Source organism: Oncorhynchus mykiss, chromosome 11 (genome assembly GCF_013265735.2).
Source record: "Oncorhynchus mykiss isolate Arlee chromosome 11, USDA_OmykA_1.1, whole genome shotgun sequence".
Taxonomy (NCBI): Eukaryota; Metazoa; Chordata; class Actinopteri; order Salmoniformes; family Salmonidae; genus Oncorhynchus; species Oncorhynchus mykiss.
The window spans coordinates 54,923,208-54,946,391 of record NC_048575.1 but is presented as its reverse complement, the minus strand read 5'-3'; the positions used below and the strand labels follow the sequence as shown (position 1 = coordinate 54,946,391).

General features: G+C 45.5%; 1 protein-coding gene across 7 annotated transcripts in view; it reads left to right on the top strand.

Annotated features, from left to right (window-relative positions):
- The first annotated feature begins 5,729 nt into the window (after positions 1 to 5,729).
- The window catches only part of LOC110535971 (GTPase-activating protein and VPS9 domain-containing protein 1), a 31,038-nt gene continuing 13,583 nt past the window's right edge, over positions 5,730 to 23,184 (top strand). For 2 of the 7 annotated variants that reach the window (XM_036935803.1, XM_036935801.1), the window contains exons 1-13: positions 5,730 to 5,902; positions 13,532 to 13,744; positions 14,217 to 14,484; positions 14,693 to 15,268; positions 15,397 to 15,480; positions 15,610 to 15,744; positions 16,275 to 16,464; positions 17,085 to 17,159; positions 18,402 to 18,559; positions 18,738 to 18,867; positions 19,103 to 19,228; positions 19,308 to 19,481; positions 22,227 to 22,364. In XM_036935803.1, coding sequence (XP_036791698.1) covers positions 13,560 to 13,744; positions 14,217 to 14,484; positions 14,693 to 15,268; positions 15,397 to 15,480; positions 15,610 to 15,744; positions 16,275 to 16,464; positions 17,085 to 17,159; positions 18,402 to 18,559; positions 18,738 to 18,867; positions 19,103 to 19,228; positions 19,308 to 19,481; positions 22,227 to 22,364 — 2,239 coding nt within the window. In that variant the 5' untranslated portion in view covers positions 5,730 to 5,902; positions 13,532 to 13,559. The remainder of the gene's footprint in view (positions 5,903 to 13,531; positions 13,745 to 14,216; positions 14,485 to 14,692; positions 15,269 to 15,396; positions 15,481 to 15,609; positions 15,745 to 16,274; positions 16,465 to 17,084; positions 17,160 to 18,401; positions 18,560 to 18,737; positions 18,868 to 19,102; positions 19,229 to 19,307; positions 19,482 to 22,226; positions 22,365 to 23,184) is intronic. The other 5 variants (XM_036935807.1, XM_036935804.1, XM_036935802.1 and 2 more) reach the window with 4 other exon arrangements.

Here is a 23,184-nt window from a genome sequence, read left to right as displayed (position 1 = left end):
CTTGATGCAGGAGACATGGAAGACCGGGTGGACGCGACGAAGGTATCGCGGAAGAAGAAGTCGAACTGCGACAGGATTAATGACCCGAGAAATACGGAACGGACCAATGAACCGCGGGGTCAACTTGCGAGAAGCCGTCTTAAGGGGAAGGTTCTGAGTGGAGAGCCAAACTCTCTGACCGCGACAATATCTAGGACTCTTAGTTCTACGCTTATTAGCAGCCCTCACAGTCTGCGTCCTATAACGGCAAAGTGCAGACCTGACCCTCTTCCAGGTGCGCTCGCAACGTTGGACAAAAGCCTGAGCGGAGGGGACGCTGGACTCGGCGAACTGAGATGAGAACAGCGGAGGCTGGTACCCGAGGCTACTCTGAAAAGGAGATAGCCCGGTCGCAGACGAAGGAAGCGAGTTGTGGGCGTATTCTGCCCAGGGGAGCTGTTCTGACCAAGACGCAGGGTTGCGAAAAGAAAGACTGCGTAAGATGCGACCAATAGTCTGATTGGCCCGTTCTGCTTGACCGTTAGACTGGGGGTGAAAGCCGGAAGAGAGACTGACGGAAGCCCCAATCAAACGGCAAAACTCCCTCCAAAATTGAGACGTGAATTGCGGACCTCTGTCCGAAACGACGTCTGACGGAAGGCCATGAATTCTGAAAACATTCTCGATGATGATTTGTGCCGTCTCTTTAGCAGAAGGAAGCTTAGCAAGGGGAATGAAATGAGCCGCCTTAGAGAACCTATCGACAACCGTAAGAATAACAGTCTTCCCCGCTGACGAAGGCAGTCCGGTGACAAAATCTAAGGCGATGTGAGACCACGGTCGAGAGGGAATAGGAAGCGGCCTGAGACAGCCGGCAGGAGGAGAGTTACCGGACTTAGTCTGCGCGCAGACCGAACAAGCAGCCACGAAACGACGCGTGTCATGCTCCCGGGTGGGCCACCAAAAACGCTGGCGAATGGAAGCAAGCGTACCCCGAACGCCAGGGTGGCCGGCTAACTTGGCAGAGTGAGCCCACTGAAGAACGGCCAGACGAGTAGGAACGGGAACGAAAAGAAGGTTCCTAGGACAAGCGCGCGGCGACGGAGTGTGAGTGAGCGCTTGTTTTACCTGCCTCTCAATTCCCCAGACAGTCAACCCGACAACACGCCCCTCAGGGAGAATCCCCTCGGGGTCAGTGGAGGCTACTGAAGAACTGAAGAGACGAGACAAAGCATCAGGCTTGGTGTTCTTAGAGCCCGGACGATAAGAAATCACGAACTCGAAACGAGCGAAAAACAGCGCCCAACGCGCCTGACGCGCATTAAGTCGTTTGGCAGAACGGATGTACTCAAGGTTCCTATGGTCAGTCCAAACGACAAAAGGAACGGTCGCCCCCTCCAACCACTGTCGCCATTCGCCTAGGGCTAACCGGATGGCGAGCAGTTCGCGGTTACCCACATCATAGTTACGTTCCGACGGCGACAGGCGATGAGAAAAATACGCGCATGGGTGGACCTTGTCGTCAGAGAGGGAGCGCTGAGAAAGAATGGCTCCCACGCCCACCTCTGACGCGTCAACCTCGACAACGAACTGTCTAGAGACGTCAGGTGTAACAAGGATAGGAGCGGATGTAAAACGATTCTTGAGGAGATCAAAAGCTCCCTGGGCGGAAACGGACCACTTAAAGCACGTCTTGACAGAAGTAAGGGCTGTGAGAGGAGCTGCCACCTGACCGAAATTACGGATGAAACGACGATAGAAGTTCGCGAAGCCGAGAAAGCGCTGCAGCTCGACGCGTGACTTAGGGACGGGCCAATCAATGACAGCTTGGACCTTAGCGGGATCCATCTTAATGCCTTCAGCGGAAATAACAGAACCGAGAAATGTGACGGAGGAGGCATGAAAAGTGCACTTCTCAGCCTTCACAAAAAGACAATTCTCTAAAAGGCGCTGGAGGACACGTCGAACGTGCTGAACATGAATCTGGAGTGACGGTGAAAAAATCAGGATATCGTCAAGGTAAACGAAAACAAAGATGTTCAGCATGTCTCTCAGGACATCATTGACTAATGCCTGAAAGACAGCTGGAGCGTTAGCGAGGCCGAAAGGAAGAACCCGGTATTCAAAGTGCCCTAACGGAGTGTTAAACGCCGTCTTCCACTCGTCCCCCTCCCTGATGCGCACGAGATGGTAAGCGTTACGAAGGTCCAACTTAGTGAAAAACCTGGCTCCCTGCAGGATCTCGAAGGCTGAAGACATAAGAGGAAGCGGATAACGATTCTTCACTGTTATGTCATTCAGCCCTCGATAATCTATGCAGGGGCGCAGAGACCCGTCCTTCTTCTTGACAAAAAAAAACCCCGCTCCGGCGGGAGAGGAGGAGTGGACTATGGTACCGGCGTCAAGAGCTACAGACAAATAATCTTCGAGAGCCTTACGTTCGGGAGCCGACAGAGAGTATAGTCTACCCCGGGGGGGGGGTGGTTCCCGGAAGGAGATCAATACTACAATCATACGACCGGTGTGGAGGAAGAGAGGTGGCCCTGGACCGACTGAACACCGTGCGCAGATCGTGATATTCCTCCGGCACCCCTGTCAAATCACCAGGCTCCTCCTGTGAAGAAGAGACAGAGGAAACAGGAGGGATAGCAGACATTAAACATTTCACATGACAAGAGACGTTCCAGGAAAGGATAGAATTACTAGACCAATTAATGGAAGGATTATGACAAACTAGCCAGGGATGGCCCAAAACAACAGGTGTAAAAGGTGAACGAAAAATTTAAAAAGAAATGGTTTCACTATGATTACCAGAAACAGTGAGGGTTAAAGGTAGCGTCTCACGCTGAATCCTGGGGAGAGGACTACCATCCAGGGCGAACAAGGCCGTGGGCTCCTTTAACTGTCTGAGAGGAATGTCATGTTCCCGAGCCCAGGTCTCATCCATAAAACAGCCCTCCGCCCCAGAGTCTATTAAGGCACTGCAGGAAGCTGACGAACCGGTCCAGCGTAGATGGACCGACAAGGTAGTGCAGGATCTTGAAGGAGAGACAGGAGTAGTAGCGCTCACCAGTAGCCCTCCGCTTACTGACGAGCTCTGGCCTTTTACTGGACATGAAGTGACAAAATGACCAGCGGAGCCGCAATAGAGACAGAGGCGGTTGGTGATTCTCCGTTCCCTCTCCTTAGTCGAGATGCGGATACCTCCCAGCTGCATGGGCTCAGCACCCGAGCCGGCAGAGGAAGATGGTAGTGATGCGGAGAGGGGGGCGACGGAGAGCGCGAGCTCCTTTCCACGAGCTCGGTGACGAAGATCAACCCGTCGCTCAATGCGAATAGCGAGTTCAATCAAGGAATCCACGCTGGAAGGAACCTCCCGGGAGAGAATCTCATCCTTTACCTCTGCGCGGAGACCCTCCAGAAGACGAGCGAGCAAGGCCGGCTCGTTCCAGCCACTGGAGACAGCAAGAGTGCGAAACTCAATAGAGTAGTCTGTTATGGATCGATTGCCTTGACATAGGGAAGACAGGGCCCTGGAAGCCTCCTCCCCAAAAACAGATTGATCAAAAACCCGTATCATCTCCTCCTTAAAGTCCTGATACTGGTTAGTACACTCAGCCCTTGCCTCCCAGATTGCCGTGCCCCACTCACGAGCCCGTCCAATAAGGAGAGATATGACGTAGGCGACACGAGCAGTGCTCCTGGAGTAAGTGTTGGGCTGGAGAGAAAACACAATATCACACTGGGTGAGGAACGAGCGGCATTCAGTGGGCTCCCCAGAGTAACACGGCGGGTTATTGATTCTGGGCTCCGGAGATTCGAAAGCCCTGGAAGTGGCCGGTGGATCGAGGCGGAGATGGTGAACCTGTTCTGTGAGGTTGGAGACTTGGGTGGCCAGGGTCTCAACGGCATGTCGAGCAGCAGACACTTCCTGCTCGTGTCTGCCTAGCATCGCTCCCTGGATCCCGACGGCTGAGTGGAGAGGATCCGAAGTCGCTGGGTCCATTCTTGGTCGGATTCTTCTGTTACGGTGAGTGAATGAGGACCCAAAAGCGAACTAACTTAAACAGAGCTTCTTTAATAACCAAACATAGGTAGGCTCAGATAGACCGGCAGATTCCGACAGGACAGGACAAGGTTACAGCAAACATGACGATAGTCTGGCTCAGGCATGAAACACAACAAACAAGAATCCGACAAGGACAGGAACAAAAACAGAGAGAGATATAGGGGACTAATCAGAGGGAAAAGGGGAACAGGTGGGAGAAGGGGTGACGAGGTAGTCAAGAGGAGACAAGGAACAGCTGGGGGAAAGCGGGGGAGAAAAGGTAACCTAACAACGACCAGCAGAGGGAGACAGGGTGAAGGGAAAGGACAGAGACAAGACACAACATGACAGTACATGACACAGATAGTCATTTAAATGGTTAATCAATATTCTATTGCCATTTTGATAGTGCCTCGTAAATTGCCAACAGACACTATCCCATCACGATAGCACACCACCCTGCAATATGCAGTTAAATGTGAGAAACCAGCACTACTTCTGCAGACATCTCAACATTCTTATGTAAGACAGTTTTCATCTTTGTTTTTCTTTACAAACGGAGATGGATGGCGAGAAAAACCTTGAGACAAGTCATTTTGAAGAGTGTATAAATTCATGGAACTTGATCGCCACCTATTGATGAAATGTAGACATTGCTAAAGTGGCAAATCAGGAAAGTCAAATTACTGTATTTCATATTATTCGGAAACCTAGTTTGTAGTTTATAGCATACAAATCTGACCTGCATTTGTAAAAATAGTATGTTTTCTTTGTTCAGGTAGTACGCCTAGTTTGAACAGTAGGGATGCATTTACAGTAAAAAAAAAAAGAAAGAAAGGTGGGCTTGTCATGGACAAAGATTTTCTAGATTTTGCATCCCCAGCAAGAAAAGGTCAGGGACTCACAGCCTTGAGATTCCAAGAGCATCATATGCACAGTTCATATATCCTCCTGACCCAGCAAAAAAATATATATTGCAGGGTGGTGCGCTATAGTGATGGGATAGTGTCTGTTGGCAATTTATGACCTGGTCTCCACAATCATCAGACCTCAACCCAATTGAGATGGTTTGAGATGAGATGGACCGCAGAGTGAAGGGAAATCAGCCAACAAGTGCTCAGCACATGTGGGAATTCCTTCAAGACTGTTGGAAAAGCATTCCAGGTGAAGCTGGTTGAAAGAATGCCAAGAGTGTTTAAAGCTGTCATCAAGACAAAGGGTGGCCACTTTGAAGAATCTCAAATATGAAATATATTTTGATTTGTTTAACACTTTTTTGGTTACTACATGATTCCATATGTGTTATTTCATAGCTGTAATGTCTTCACCATTATTATACAATGTAGAAAATAGTAAAAAATAAAGAAAACACATGGAATGAGTAGGTGTGTCCAAAGTTTTGACTGGTACTGTGTATATGTTTTACATAAGTGTTTTTGTTTTTATTGGTGTACATTTTTAACTGTATGTGTATGTAGAGGAATCGATTATTAGTAAATGTGATATTTTTATTTAACATTACCGTAAATGTGTACAGTAAGTAAGAAAACCTAGTTTAGCATCCTGAAGTCCGCTACAGACGACATTCATAAACAAGCTCTTACTCTTATTAAATGTAAAAACAGAAAACTCGCCAAACTATCCCAGGTTGAGATATTTACTAAAATCTCAGTGGCCCAGCGCGCATGCGGGTGGAGCGCGCCTACTCGTGATGACAGCAGATGACAGCTGACTGAGCTAGCGCGCTGAGGGAAAGGGGAGATCAGGAACGGTCTGGAATAGACATATCTAGCGATTTAACTGGTCAGACACTGACATTATTTCACGGTTATAGGGATTCCATAAAGAACTGGTATACTATCAACAACTTGTTTGGTAAGTCATTGAATTCGTGTTATAGCTAACGCGTTAGCTAGTTCTGTTTTCATCGCTGGCCTTCTTCTGCTAACGTTAGCTAGCTACTTCTTGGATGTCCTCCGTGATTGAACGCTATTTTCTTCCACAACTGGCCAGCCTGGCCTACCCGGGCAACATTGACATATCCCTATGAAGGTATCCCACCGTAACTCGATGTTTGGCTAGTAACAGTGCTGCAACATTTCAAGTTGGCTAGGTCAATAGCTAACGTTACTTAACCAACGAGCTAGTAAGCTAGTTAACGGTTACCGTTGTTGATAGCTAGCTAAGTACAGTAACGTTAGCTATGCTCTCTGATAACTAGTTAACAATTTTGATTGTAAACCAGTACCTAGGCACCTAGCTAACTACGCTATAGCGACCTGTTAGTGTTAACCTTAGCTAGTTAAAGTTAGATAATTAGGTAGTTTGCTAGATAGCTATCCAATGCGCCTCTAATAGCAAGCTTCCTAACTAGTTAGCTAGATTGCTAGCATTTCACTGTTATTAACTTATGCCAGTATGATGAAAGGAAGCTAGCTAACTGTTTACAACCGAGGCCGACGGTGACACATTAGCTAGTATTAGTAACTAACGTTAGTTAGCTAACTAGCTAGTTAAACTAACAATTCCGCAAGATGTCGACTGTGTTGCAAAAGTGAACAAGACAAGGCTGGGGCCCTAAAAATGACTAGATGGGCAAGTTGTTGCTGGAATAATTAACTAGCTAGCGAACGGCGGTCGCCTCTCCCTACCCACCTGATCCCCTACATTAGGTGTAGAATTGAGCCCCACCCAGTGCAGGGGCCGTGACTATCCATGACTAGGGTAGTATGATGAACCATAGAGAACTTCAGACGTGTGTGTGTGTGTGTGTGTGTGTGTGTATCAAGCGGGGCTCAAAAGGTTTTCAAAACAGAATGGTCACAATAATTTACGTTGATTTAAGGAATGCACTTTACCTTTTGATTAGGCTAATTGTTAGAGCCAAAACATGAATACATCAATCACACAAATGAAGAGAAGAGTGTGCTCCTAGCTTTTTTTATTTTTTATTCTTGAGTTATAGTGATCTACCAGACATTGGATATCATTCAGGTTCCTTTGAATATCAACTGACTTTTCCCCTGGAGTACTAGTCGTGTTGTTCCGAGGCAACGTTGAAGTCTTTGTTTTGGCAAGGTCAGGAGTTAGGATGTTGAACGCTCCAGAGCAGAGGATCAGGATGTCTCATTCAGCGTAGGAGTGCGCTGTCAGGCTTTGTCTTCCTGGCAGGCAGCATTTGGCCTACATTTAGAAAAATAAGATTTTGAGCATACATCTCAGTGAAGGTGTTGATTTTAGGCATACAGAATTTCTCCTTTCCTTATATTTGGAAGCTACCCATTTGCTCCCACCTCTGAACTTAAAGCCTTTGTAGATATTGCACTGCTTTGACCTACAGAATCCCCTCCTTTTTGGTATGGTTGTGTAAGAGGAAACGTTTACTAATTTGTTATCCCTGGGATCTGATTGCCTAACCCAAGGTTGTAGGCATTGATGATATCACTAGGGTTATTTTTTCCAGTATTTTACAAATGTTTCAACCCCCGAGAATAAATCCTTTTTCTCCTGAGTAACACATTATTTCCCCCCAAAACCAGAAGTGTCATTCAAAAGCATTATAAAGCATATAAATATGCCTATGTCTGGATTTAAATAGAGCTTTGATTGAACATTCAAGCTTGATGCCTGATGAGCCATACTGACTCTGCGTGCAGTGAAAGCAAGAGAAGTGACACAATTTCCCCCTAGTTAATATTGCCTGCTAACATGAATTTATTTTAACTAAATATGCAGGTTTAAAAAATTATACTTCTGTGTATTGATTTTAAGAAAGGCATTGATGTTTATGGTCAGGTACATTCATGCAACGATTGTGCTTTTGCCAAATCATCACCCTTTTGGCGAAGTAGGCTGTGATTCGATGATAAATTGATTATATGCAATGCTGGACAAGCTAGTTAACTACACATGGTTGATGATATTACTAGGTTAACTAGTGATTATGTTAAGATTTACTTTTGTATAAGTTTAATGCTATCTAGCAACTTACCTTGGCTCCTTGCTGCACTCGCGTAACAGGTGGTCAGCCTGTCACGCAGTTTCTTCGTGGAATGCGATGTAATCGGCTATAATCGGCGTCCAAAAATGCAGATTATCGATTTGTTATGAAAACTTGAAATCAGCCCTAATTAATCAGACATGCCCGATTAATCAGTTGACCTCTACACTCTACTGTCAATGTTTACTCTGGAGATTGCATGGCTGTGTGCTCGATTGAATACACCTGTCAGCAACGTGTTTGGCTGAAATAGCCAAATCCACTTATTTGAAGGAGTATCCACATACACTACACTGTAGTTATAACGCATACACAAAAGTATGTGGCAGGTCATTAAAAAAAAAAAAAAACTTGTTCCTACACAGTAGTTGTAGAACAGGCATATGGTAGGCCTACTAGATGTGACAAACAATGTCTGTGGGGAACTCACGCATGAAAGAGACAAGGGTCTCTTATTCACATTTTTATTGTGCTGTCCGACACCCACTATACTATTCCTGAGCTTCGGTGATGTAGCCTAGTGAATAATTTCTCAGATCCTTGTTCTGACTGAAGTACTTTAGGCTGTTTTATTACCACCACCACTACCTCACTTTCAGCTACCCTGCTTACCCTGGTTTCAGTTTCATATTTGTATTTTCTTAATTATCTAAGACCAAATATCAGTCAGATATCAGTCAGATATCTTATGTTGTCAGTTGGATGTGGTGGGGCTGGATTGCTGGAATTGGTTGGGTAGAGTTTTGCCATGTCTCTTTGTGCTGTGTGAGCTCCTTCTGAGAGGTGATTGTTTGGAGGTGCAGCGTGCACCCCAAACCATTGCACACAGGAGCTGGTAAAATGTCTGCAGTCCAACGGAAGAAGGCCTGACGAATTTCAAAGGGACACAGCCCTTGAAGCTGCTGCTTAGCTGTTAGGCTAGGCAGTGGCGTGGCGTACCACAGATAATACAACTGGAGTCGTTAACCTGCTAATGCAAACAGTCCTATTTGATCTCATGTTGAGGGGAAGTGAAAAGGGGACTTTGTGTTTGAGTTTCGAGTGCCTTTAGAAAGTGATTCCTTTCTGTGTGTCTATAAAAAGCACTTTGTTCTGTTGGCTTGTGTTGCATGTTCAACTGAGGGAATGTTTGGGCTGTGTTCCAAACACCTCCATAAATGTGCCGTGTGGTGAGCTGCATCATTGGTTGAGGTGCTTTTCAGTTTTCTTTTCCAGATGGTTTGCTTCACAATGATTCCTTGTTCTGAGCCTAAGCATCATGTGCGTAATGTTGGGAGGGATGGCTTTGGACTGAATTCTATTTCTAGCGTACCTACCACTAACTACCACCACTAACTACCGTCATTCTCTCGCACACCCCCGCCTGTGCCTTTTCACACCACCTACAGTGGTTTTTCTTCTGCTTTTGAGTTCCCCCATCCTTTTCCATTACTTACTCATTAGGTAGGTCTACTCAACAAATATTCAACTCAGAAACTGCTTTACCTGTACCAGGCCACAGGTTCTACAGTATCACCTGTGTGTCGGCCCTAGGCCTACACCCTTCCACACAGGACTGTGACAAATGTAGTCTACTCTTTCAAGAGCCTACGGCACATGCATATTCTCATGGACTGGTACACTATGTTGGTCATTAATCTATTGATTAGCCTTAAGTAAGTGTTTGACAGATTTTCTTTTTATTTGCCCGAGATCCCCCAGTGTCTTTATGGTTCCAGAACTCCACAGTGGCCAGTCCATCATTGGATTTAGCCTACTAAAAGAACACACTTTGTGTATAACCCATGATTAACCTTTCTTATCTGGCATGACATGGTTAAGAAAACGCTTCTAAGCCTCATCAAAATATTTATGCCTCAAACCACATACGTTTAATAGTATCAAGCCTTTGTAGTTGTGTGCAAGCTCTGAGGCAGGGTTCTCTGGGCTGTTTTTACAGGCCTCCGAGCCTTACAATCTTGTCTGTTTTCCTTGGTAGCAGCCATCCACAAAGAACCTTGTGTCAAAGAATGCTCTAGGAAATCATTTAAATTTCATGCATTTTGTCTGGTTTGTGTGTGAAGGAAAGGGAGACTAATATGATTTGCATATACTCTCGTGCTGTGAATAATGCTACCAGATGCTTGTATGAGCGAGAGCAGGGACTTGCTATTGTTTAAAAGCCTCCCCACCCCACTGTCAATCTTAGCCAATAGAACTAGTGTTTCTGCCTTCTCTTGACTACTGACAGTCTACTTCCTCTGTCAGTGTGTGAGCTAGGATTCTGCCAACATGGCCTTTCCTGCTCTTCCTCAGGATTCCACTCTGAGAAATAAAAATTATCCATTGTCCTCACTTGTAAATCTACTCCAAACTGCCCTGCATGTACAGTTAGTCAGAAGTTTACATATCTTAGCCAAATACATTTAAACTCAGTTTTTCACAATTCCTGACATTTAATCCTAGTCAAAATGTCCTGTTTTAGGTCAGTTAGGATGACCACTTTATTTTAAGAATGTGAAATGTCAATAATAGTAGAGTGATTTATTTCAGCTTTTATTTCTTTCATCACATTCCAAGTGGGTCAGAAGTTTACATACACTCAATTAGTATTTGGTAGCATTGCCTTTAAATTGTTTAACTTGGGTCATACGTTTCAGGTAGCCATCCACAAGCTTCCCACAATAAGTTGGGTGAATTTCGGCCCATTCCTCCTGACAGAGCTGGTATAACTGACTCGGGTTTCTAGACCTCCTTGCTCACACACGCTTTTTCAGCTCTGCCCACTAGTGTTCTAGGCTTTGTGATGGCCATTCCAATACCCTGACTTTGTTGTCCTTAAGCCATTTTGTCATAACTTTGCTTGGGGTCATTGTCCATTTGGAAGACCCATTTGCGACCAAGCTTTAACTTCCTGCCTGACTGATGTCTATAGATGTTGCTTCAATATATCCACATAATTTTCCTTTCTCATGAAGCTATCTATTTTGTGAAGTGCACCAGTCCCTCCTGCAGCAAAGCAGCCCCACAACATGATGCTGCCACCCCCGTGAATCACGGTTGGATGGTGTACTTCGACTTGCAAGCCTCCCAATTTTTCCTCCAAACATAACGATGGTCATTATGGCCAAACAGTTCTATTTTTGTTTTATCAGACCAGATCAGAAAAAGTACGATCTTTGTCCCCATGTGCAGTTGCAAACCGTAGTCTGGCTTTTTTTTATGGCAGTTTTGGAGCAGTGACTTCTTCCTTGCTGAGCTGCCTTTCAGGTTATGTTGATATAGGACTCGTTTTACTGTGGGTATTAGGTATTTTTGTAACGGTTTCCTCCAGCATCTTCACAAGGTCCTTTGCTGTTGTTCTGGGATTGATTTGCACTTTTTTGCACCAAAGTACGTTCATCTCTAGGAGACAGAACACCTCTCCTTCCTGAGCGGTATGAAGTGTGCGTGGTCGCATGGTGTTTATACTAGAGGTCGACATGGCCGATTTTTATTATTATTATTTTTTAAAAATAAAATAAAAAATAAATACAAAATAAGGGCCGATTTCAAGTTTTCATAACAATCGGTAATCAGCGTTTTTGGACGCTGATTACGGCTGATTACATTGCACTCCACGAGGAGACTGCGTGACAGGCTGACCTGTTACGCGAGTGCAGCAAGGAGCCAAGGTAAGTTGCTAGCTAGCATTAAACTTATACAAAAGTCAATCTTAACATAATCACTAGTTAACTACACATGGTTGATATTACTAATTTAACTAGCTTGTCCTGCGTTGCAAATAATCAATGCGGTAATTTATCATCGAATCACAGCCTACTTTGCCAAACGGGTGATGATTTAACAAGCGCATTTGCGAAAAAGTACTGTCGTTGCACCAATGTACCTAACCATAAACATCAATGCCTTTCTTAAAATCAATACATAAGTATATATTATTTTAAACCCGCATATTTAGTTAAAAGAAATTCATGTTAGCAGGCAATATTAACAAATTGTGTCACTTCTCTTGTGTTCTGTGCAAGCAGAGTCAGGGTATATGCAGCAGTTTGGGCCGCCTGGCTCGTTGCAAACTGTGTGAAGACCATTTCTTCCTAACAAAGACCGTAATTAATTTGCCAGAATTTTACATAATTATGACATTGAAGGTTGTGCAATGTAACAGTAATATTTAGACTTGTGGATGCCACCCGTTCAATAAAATACGTAATGGTTCGGTATTTCACTGAAAGAGTAAATGTTTTGTTTTTCTAAATGATTGTTTCCGGATTTGACCATATTAATGACCAAAGGCTCGTATTTCTGTGTGTTTATTATAATTAAGTCTATGATTTGATAGAACAGTCTGTCTGAGCAGGGGTAGGCAGCAGCAGGCTCGTAAGCATTCATTCAAACAGCACTTTCCTGCGTTTGCCAGCAGCACTAGGCAATTCTTGAAGCACAGCGCTGTTTGACTTCAAGCCTATCAACTCCCGAGATTAGGCTGGCAATACTATTGTGCCTATAAGAACATCCAATAGTCAAAGGTACATGAAATACAAATGGTATAGAGAGAAATAGTCCTATAATAACTACAACCTAAAACTTCTTTCCTGGGAATATTGAAGACTCATGTTAAAAGGAACCACCAGCTTTCATATGTTCTCATGTTCTGAGCAAGGAACTTAAACATTAGCTTTTTTACATGGCATATGTTGCACTTTTACTTTCTTCTCCAACACTGTGTTTTTGCATTATTTAAACCAAGATAAACATGTTTCATTATTTATTTGAGACTAAATAGATGTTTATTTATGTATTATATTAAGTGTTCATTCAGTATTGTTGTAATTGTCATATATTTTTAATTGTCCAATTAATCGGTATCGGCATTTTTTGGTCTTCCAATCGGTATCGGCGTTAGTCATAATCCTCTAGTTTATACTTGCGTACTATTGTTTGTACTGTTGAATGTGGTAACTTCAGGCGTTTGGAAATTGCTCCCAAGGATGAACCAGACTTGTGGAGTTCTACAATTTTTTTCTGAAGTCTTGGTTGATTTCTTTTGATTTTCCCATAATGTCAAGCAGAGGCACTGAGTTTGAAGGTAGGCCTTGAAATACGTCCACAGGTACACCTCCAATTGACTCAAATTGTCAATTAGCCTATCAGAAGCTTCTAAAGCCATGACATCATTTTCTGGAATTTTCCAAGCTGTTTAAAGACAGTCAACTTAGTGTATGTAAACTTCTGACCCACTGGAATTGTGATACAGTGAATTGTAAGTGAAATAATCTCTGTAAACGGTTGTTGTAAAAAGATGTCCTAACTGACTTGCCAAAGCTTTAGTTTGTTAACAAGAAATTTGTGGAGTGGTTGAAAAACGAGTTTTAATGACTCCAACCTAAGTGTATGTAAACTTTCAACTTGTGCTCTGTTCTGACTGTCCAGTACTCATTCTCTCGCCAACAATGTCATTACCATCCTCATTACCATTTATCCCCCAGTGTCACTGATCTCCCTCTTCTCTCCCTCTTCTGCAGTCTTTAGCCTCTGAGTGAGCTGGTAAAGATGGTGAAGCCAGACATCCACACTCTGGCCCACCACCTGAAGCAGGAGCGGCTGTATGTGGCTTCAGAGAAGCAGCTGATCCAACGGCTCAACGGGGACGTGCTGAAGACTGCTGAGAGGCTGTACCGTGCTGCCTGGATCACCAAACAGCAGAGGATCAACCTCGACCGGCTCATTCTCACCAGGTCAGCATGGGGCCCCCCAGAGCTGTTCTTACCAGGGCATTTCAACGAGATTGATCCAATTGGAGAATAGAAACAGTTCTAATAGGAACTCGCCATTATAAAAATACATTTTGAGTTGTCCTCCACTTGATTGTATTCGGCAGTGTGACCTTTAGTGAACTAGTAACTTAGTAGTCCTGAAGTAGGATCCCACCATATTAAACTGTCTTATCTTCCTGATGTGATGATGATGTTTGTTGTAAATCCTGCCAAACACGGTGCGTGTCAGAGCCAGCCGAGCACTATGTAGATTAGCAGCCCAAAAGGGAAATAGCAAGGAATCAGAGGAGTCCTGTGATCAGCAAGCATGTCATACAAGCATGTCACTCCAATCAGTAATCAACAGCTTTCTGTTGCTCACTGTTGCCCATTTCCAGCCACTGGTTTGTGGAGCCTTCTCCTCTCGTAGTAATTAAAGCTCCCTGTCCTACAGTGCTGAGGCCTCCCCGGCCGAATGCTGCCAACATGCCAAAGTGCTGGAGGACACGCAGTTCCTGGACGGCTACAAGACTCTGGGCTTTCAGGAGAGCATCTATGGGGAGTTCCTGGGTCGGGTGCGCGAGAACCCTCGGCTGTTGGCCTCCTGCCTGGTGGCTGGGGAGAGGCTGAACCAGGAGCACACACAGGGAGTCATTTACACGGTCTTCACCTCCCTCTACGGTAACTGTATCATGCAGGAGGATGAGCGCTACCTGCTGCAGGTGAGCTGCCCGGACATCTTCTGATCTTTGATCTAGACACTTGTACTATAAACACACAGCCAATAGCCACATGCACTCCCCAAATGCACAGCAGCCACCTCTTATTTACCACTATTACCTGTCCTCATAGGTAGTGTGATGAGGCCATTTCTAACCTCTGTACTGCTAAATCTAATGGTAATGGTGCTACTGTTTCTATCAATTCCAGGTCCTCCGCTACTTGGTGGAGTTTGAGCTGAAGGAGAGCGACAACCCTCGGCGGCTGCTGCGGCGGGGCACGTGCGCCTTCAGCATCCTCTTCAAGCTCTTCTCCGAGGGGCTGTACTCGGCCAAGCTTTTCCTCACCGCCACCCTCCACGAGCCCATCATGCAGCTGCTGGTGGAGGACGAGGACCACCTGGAGACGGACCCCTCCAAGGTGACGGAGCGCTTCACGCCGGCCCAGCAGGAGCGCCTGTTTGGGGAGAAGGGCTCGGAGGGCTACAGACAGAAGGTGGCAGCTGCCGTGGAAGCCAACGAGGCCAAGCTGGTGACCCTGGTCAACAAGTTCATCGGCTACCTGAAGCAGAACACCTACTGCTTCCCCCACAACCTGCGCTGGATAGTGTCTCAGATGTACAAGACGCTATCGTGTGTGGAACGGCTGGAGGTGGGTGAGGTGCGGACCATGTGCACGGACCTGCTGCTCACCTGCTTCATCTGCCCAGCCATAGTCAACCCTGAGCAGTACGGCATCATCTCAGACGCCCCTATCAACGAGGTGGCTCGTTTCAACCTCATGCAGGTCAGTGGACAACCCAACAGACTCATACATCCACACTATTCTTATCCATGCCTGGACATTGACCGCTTACAATCAAATATTGTTACCTTTCCCCTTTATGCATTCTAATCATTATCTTTGTCCTGTAGGTAGGGCAGCTTCTTCAACAGTTGGCAATGGCTGACGATGATGGAGACCCCCGGAGGAAAAACAGTTTGGCCAAGTTCGATAAGGTAAGATCCTCAAACACACATCTTAATATATAACCGGTTTGTCCATGGGGTAGCTTTTATTACATTCTGAATACATGTTTTGCTTCTTGCGTTATTATTGAAGTTGACTGTCTGGTTGTGTCACCTCAGAGCTGTGTAGCTGCCTTCTTGGATGTGGTAATCGGAGGGAGAGCTGTGGAGACACCGCCCATGTCCTCCATGAACCTACTAGAAGGACTCAGCAGGACTGTGGCGTACATGACACACAGTCAGCTCCTCTGCCTGGTACGCTGCTGATCTGACTGTTTCAGTCTGAATCTTGTGTGGCTTATGTTGTAGTTAGCCTAGTCTTGAACAGTATGTACACACGTTTTAGATGGGCAACAGTAAACGTTCCTATGTTACAGGAAGTGAACTTGACATGCCCAGGCTTGTCAGACCAGAAAGGGAGGGGACATTTCACACAGGTTGTTGAGGGTGCTGTTATGTCTCCACGACTGGGAGTTACCATAGCGTACTCAAGAAACAAAGTATTACCACATCCTCCTGGAATTGTGGTGCTGTGGCTCCTCCCTTAGTTACCTTTACTTATAACATTAGTGTGGTAATCAATAATTACCCTAGCTGTATTCTGTTGGCATGTCTCAAGCCCCACTTTTAGTTTGATTGTAAAGAAGAGCCCTGCATTTATCACCCGTGTCATAAGTTCTCCACCAGCTTAGCTATTGAAGCCTTAGTAAAAAGGTAATTGGATTCCTCATAGAAACTAGGATGTGAGAGTATTAAATAAAATAATTAACTCCTATGGTGTTCAGGTGGACTTTGTACGGAGTGTGATGGCAGGGGACCACCTCCGGGAGGAGGAGCACATGCTCCTGGAGACCATGCTGGCCAACGTTCCCCAGTCCCGCACGGTGAAGAGCAACAGTCTGGAGCTCACCCCCTCCAACACACCCCAGCTATCCCCAGCCACCACCCCCGCCAACAAAAAAAACAGGAACATAGGTACCTACCGACCTCCTCGGCTGTTGTTACTGTAGACCTGCAGCCACTGGCTTTCTGACAGAGAAATACATACTGCATAATGATATACGTGGTTTATCTCCAGTATTTGTTATTCCTCTTATAGCATTGCACCAGTTGGAGAGTTCAGTTTGAAATTACAATGAAACCAGCCTTTTTATGTACTAACTATAGGTTATTTCATTCATGGTAATAAATAACTAGGTGAAGTAGCTAAAGTTGTAATGGCTGCAGGAAGACTCTGTTATGTAGGAAGCTAATGAGGTTCTGGGCCTGTTCTACAGGTAATTAGCAGCCTCTAGATTGGAGATCCATTACGCAAATGAAAGCCAATTAAATTACAAAATATAAATGAACCCTTTCTTAATTGGTATGGATGGAGAAATATATACCTTCTCCATCATTAGGAATAAATCAGTTAAATGTGATGGCGACAACATCCTCCTCCATTTGAAATAAGCCACTTTAAGCTGCCCTACTGAAATGTGAACCATTTCGATTTGAAGCTGTTTTACGCAGTTGATTGCTACTCGCTCTGTATTCTCTCTGTTGCCCTCAACCTTCTTCCTCCTTTCCTCCTTTGCTGCCTGTGATCGACCCAGGACAACAGTTAGCAACTTCCTGGGACTCCACAACCACCACCCTGTCTGCTCACATTCCATTAGTTACCCCTTTTGGTGGGTAGCCTGGCAGCCCTGTGAGGCTGACTAGAACTAAAGTGTGTTTGTGCCACCTAGTCATGTGCCACTGCCAGTCACATACACCCAGTACCAGCCATGCTCATAGCCATGGTCCCTGCTGCAGTCCCACTGCTTCACCACCAGATAGAGCTAGCTGCTAGATGTGCCCTTGTCACCATGCCTTTTCACCATGCCTGCTTTGCCCTGTGCTCTAGTCTTGTTGACCTGGTTTATACCTGGTTCTCTCCTGCTTGTTTTCACTCACATGGTAAATTCTATTGTGTTTAATGATACGTGCTTTTGGCTAAAGAGAAGATTGAAGTCAGACATTTTTTGGGGGTGTTTTTTTTGCTGATGTTGGGATCTTAGATCCTTCTGCATAAAGCAATGTATCACAATTACCATCCAGAGCACAATCAGGTCAGTCATTAGAATGGTATGCATGCCACGTGCTGATTGGGATGTGGAGTGTGGCTGCTTCACCGTGTCCGACATGCACTTGTGATTTGTGAACCTTATTGGATGCTCTCATTGACCTGTATTACACTGGACGGGTTACACAGCACAGGTTGTCTAAGCAGTGCAGAGCTAAATATCCAGTCTCTATTAGGATTGATTGATTGATTGATTTAATGATTGAATCCAATTGAGTCATTTCACTGCAATACCTCTCACAATGCAAAACTGAAAGGTTGGGAGCAGCTAACGGGTTGGGAGCAACTAACAGGTAATCAAAGAAGCAATGCAGTCCGTATGTAGTTGTGTATAGGTACCTGAGTTTTTGTTAGTATAGCCTACCTGTTTGCTTTTATTATTATTATTATAGTTGAAGCCGATTCCTGTCTTTTGCGCCCCCTGAATCTCAGTATTACAGAGGAACACCTTGTCCCCTGCTCCCACTGAGTCTCTGTTAGTTAGTAACATCTCGTCCCCTGCTCCCACTGAGTCTCTGTTAGTTAGTAACATCTTGGCCCCTGCTCCCACTGAGTCTCTGTTAGTTAGTAGCATCTCGTCCCCTGAGTCTCTGTTAGTAACATCTCGTCCCCTGAGTCTCTGTTAGTAACATCTCGGCCCCTGAGTCTTATAGTTAGTAACATCTCGGCCCCTGAGTCTCTTTTAGTTAGTAACATCTCGGCCCCTGAGTCTCTGTTAGTTAGTAACATCTCGGCCCCTGCTCCCCCTGAATCTGTCAGTGAAAGAGTAAAGCCTTATACCCTGTCTCTCTCCCTGCTCCCCCAGCAGCCTCCCGCAGTCGTAGCCGTTCCGAGCTGGCCCAGCAAGGGGTGGCAGAGGCTAGCTCTCTGGAGTCCCTGCAGGAGGTTATGCCAGAGGAGGTGCTGGTGATCTCACTAGGAAGCAGCCCGCAGACCATCCCTGGGATGATGTCAGAGAATGAGGTAACTAACGAGCCTGGAACATGCACGTTGTTATGGAGAGTATATGGTGTAATATATACTTGCACACAACATTGGAAATGAAGGGTCAATGCATTTTTTATATAACAGGTATATTTCTCATTATCGGAAGCCCACATTAAGAGCCAGGATGGCAGTAACCAGTGCTGTTCCCTCTCAGGTGTTGACCATGCAGCTGACTGATGGGTCACAAGGGGACACTCCTGCAGATGACACCAAGCACCATGGCAAGCCAGACAAAACCCTACGCTTCTCCCTCTGCAGTGACAACCTGGAGGGCATCTCAGAGGGTCAGCGTTCTAACAGCCCACATGCCCTGCTGACTTACTAGTTACTACAGCAACACAACATAATGTTTTGAATGTATCACCATGGAATGAGGTGTTAATGGCTCTTAAACTACTGTAATAAGTATATATGTTCTAATGTAAACAGTAACTCTTCATGTACCACAAAAAGAGGACCTTGTGTATTCTGATGCGTTGTAGTTGGAGATGTCTAAATGTAATTGTTTTCTTTGCACAGGTCCGTCCAACCGGTCTAACTCCGTGTCATCTCTGGACCTGGAGGGAGAGTCTGTGTCTGAGCTGGGAGCTGGGCCATCAGGGAGCAATGGGGTGGAGGCTCTACAACTGCTGGAGCATGAACATGGTGTGTTGTGGGAAATCGATGTCAGGGATCATTACATTGAGCCATGATAACATTGTCATTATCCCTGTCCCACCCCCAGCCACCACTCAGGACAACCTGGATGACAAACTGCGTAAGTTTGAGATCCGCGACATGATGGGCCTAACAGATGACCGGGACATCTCTGAGACAGTGAGTGAGACCTGGAGCACAGACGTGCTGGGCAGCGACTTTGACCCCAACATGGATGAGGATCGACTGCAGGAAATAGCTGGTAAGTCATAGGGAGAATCTCAAGGGTGTACTCTTCGTGTCCTCGCCTCCTTCTTAAAATCCATTGGATTTATAAGCCAGAGGTCCCTCCCCTCTGACCTTCTCTAACAATTGGTTTTGAGAAGGGGGCAGGGAGAGAAGATGCGATGAGTATGCAATTGAGATTCTCCCAAAGACATAGAGGTCCTTAGTACATCAGAAAATGTAGCAGAATACTGCCACCTTGTGGTTTATGGCGAAAACGGCATGTTAAGCCTTCATCAAATCAAATTGTATTTTAATTGTCACATGTTTCGTAAACAACAGGTGTAGACCAACAGTGAAAAGCTTACTTATGGGTCGTTTCCAACAATGCAGAGTTAAATATAAAAAATACAAAAATAAAAATAAATATTGACAAAAGGAATAAAATACACGGTGAATAACAACAAGTAAAAATAACGTGGCTATATACAGGAAGTAGAAAATAACAACGTGGCTATATACAGGAAGTAGAAAATAACAACGTGGCTATGCACAGGGAGTAGAAAATAACAACGTGGCTATGCACAGGAAGTAGAAAATAACAACGTGGCTATGCACAGGGAGTAGAAAATAACAACGTGGCTATATACAGGGAGTAGAAAATAACAACGTGGCTATGCACAGGGAGTAGAAAATAACAACGTGGCTATGCACAGGGAGTAGAAAATAACAACGTGGCTATGCACAGGGAGTAGAAAATAACAACGTGGCTATGCACAGGGAGTAGAAAATAACAACGTGGCTATGCACAGGGAGTAGAAAATAACAACGTGGCTATGCACAGGGAGTAGAAAATAACAACGTGGCTATGCACAGGGAGTAGAAAATAACAACGTGGCTATATACAGGGAGTAGAAAATAACAACGTGGCTATGCACAGGGAGTAGAAAATAACAACGTGGCTATGCACAGGGAGTAGAAAATAACGACGAGGCTATGCACAAGGGTATGAGGGAATTGAGGTAGCTATGTACATATAGGTAGGGGTAAAGTGACAACAGGATAGATGATAGACAGTAGCAGCAGTATACTGTAGGTAGGGTAAAGTGACTATACAACAGGATAGATGATAGACAGTAGAAGCAGCGTATGTGGTGAGTGTGTTTTGCGTCAGTATACATGTTATTTGTGTGTGTGTGTGGACCATGTTAATTCCTTTGTGATGTGGACACCGAGGAACTTGAAGCGCCACTACAGCCCTATTAATGTGGATGGGGGCGTGCTCGCACCTCTGTTTCCTGTAGTCCACAATCAGCTCATTGTCTTGCTGAAGTTGAGGGAGAGGTTGTTGTCCTGGCACCACACTGCCAAGTCTCTGACCTCCTCCCTATAGGCTGCCTCGTTGTCGGTGATGAGTCCTACCACTGTTGTGTTGTTAGAAAACTTGATGATGGTGTTGGAGTCGTGGGTGTACAGGAGGGGACTTGAGCAGCCCCCGTGTTGAGGGTCGGCGTGGCAGGAAGTCCAGGATCCAGTTGCAGGAGGAGGGGTTCAGTCCCAGGATCCTTAGCTTATGTGATGAGCTTGGAGGTCACTAGGGTGTTGATTGCTGAGCTGTAGTCACTGAACAGCATTGTCATGTAGTTCCTTTTGTCCAGGTGGGAAAGGGCAGTGTGGAGTGCAATAGATTGCGTCATTCTGTGGATCTGTTGGGGGGGGTATGCGAATTGGAGTGGGTCCATGGTGTGTGGGATGATGGTGTTGTGAGCCATGACCAGCCTTTCAAAGCATTTCACGGCTACAGATGTGAGCGCTACGGGGCGATATTCTGGAGCATTCCATCTATTTTTTTCAATTGTTAAATAAGTAAGGACAACCTTCAATGTTCTCTAAGACATAATTATCAGAATGTTCATTTTATTCGACGCAAACCTTTCTTCCTCCGTTCTCCTTTCTTCCCTCACTGGTTTCTCTCTCGCTCTGACATTCACTCAGTCCCTGCAGTCTTATTGACCTTGGTTCCTTCTCATTTGCATCCACCATTTTTCATTGCTTGGAATATGGCGTTGGGGGACTTTTCCATCATTAAGTGAATTTACAGCGATTTCCTTATGTGTTTTCTCCAAGGGATTGGGTTATGAGATGCACATTAAATATCCATTAATACCTCATTATCCCACTGATAAGATTACCATGATAATGAGGCAGAAATTCTAATTGTTTCACTTCTTGTTGTGCCACTCATTTAATCATCCACCTGAAAGACAAGTGCTCTGCGCCCCTACCTTGAAGACTGTAAACATGGACAGCAGGGTAGAGCTCTCCTGCCGTTAGAAAGGGCCCTGCCCCCTCCCAGCCCCGCAGACTGTTGCCTGGTCGCTGGCACGCATGTGCGCCCATGGTGTGTGTGCTGTGAAGTGGAAACATGGCGTACCTGTGGGTGCGGGTACCACGGGTCGACTCCTGATCCGCTCCCCGGCCACCATACTCCCAGTCACACCTGCTAGATCTTTTCCCTCCTCCGCATTCTTCCGCCTTGTTAACCTGCCGCATCCCAAATGGAAATGGAGGGACGTCGTGTGGAGGACTTTGTGGGTGTGGGGTAATTTAGTTGTGAGTAATGCCCAGCTTAATCAACACCTCAAAGTCATGGCTCAGGAGGCAATGGTGGGGTGAGATATTACTATTAACCTTTGAACTTTGGCACAGTAGTGTGTGCCTGTGGGCCCAGTGTGAAATGCCTGTGACCTCAGGCTCTCTCTCTCTGTCTGTCTGTGCTAAGGGGCGACTGTTGAGAACATGCTGGGCAGCCTGCTGTGCCTACCAGGCTCCAGCTCAGTGCTGCTAGACCCTTATGGATCCACCATCTCAGAGACCACCAGCGAGGCCTGGAGTGTGGAGGTCCTGCCCAGCGACTCAGGTGGGTTCAATGTTGAGAAGGGGTTCTAGGAGCTGAATGGAGTCTCCTCTTGTCTGTTTCGTAACTCTACAAACTTTTCCCATGAGTTTCTACGTAGAAGTACTTTCCTTGTTTTCCTCCGTGCATTCCATCGGCAGGAATCACTCCAGTAGGTGTGTTTACGGTATGACTCCATGTGTGTGGGTGGACACGCCAGGTGTGCCCCCCCCCAGTTCCATATCAAGGAAGTGGGTGCAATCTGTCATGTTTGTGTACACTACCCTGTCTATCAGGGTAGATCTGCCTTTGCCAGTAAAATACAGCTCTGGGTTTCCCCAAAGGAACCTCCAGGTGTGTTTGCACCTGTAGTGGAGGAACAGCCATGAGGAAATGTTCAAGGACAGCAGCTGTTTGCAGTCTATTGACATGGTGTCAACCTTTCTGCTGGCAACATCCTCTCACAAATCTGTAGACATTGCAACACAATCTTCTGACAGTGGGGGGGTTATGTATGGACATGTTGTGCTGAGCAGTTCCAGCACAGTGTGAATATGGTCCCATTGCAGCAATTACAAACCAAACGTTATTATGAACAGTAGGAGTCAAATCAATCTTAAAATATGTCTCTTTGGTTAACACAATGTCCTAAAACGTATGTTAGATTACGTGGTTAAACCCCCTTGAAAGACAGTGTTTCATGAATATCAATAGATTACTTTAGTAATAGCAGTACAAGTGTTTCTTGGGAAAGCCCGGACTCTCTCTGTTAATTGAAGTGCACCATTGCAATATGTGCAGTGTTAAATTGACATGCATGAGTGTCTTGATTGCTTTTTGTTTC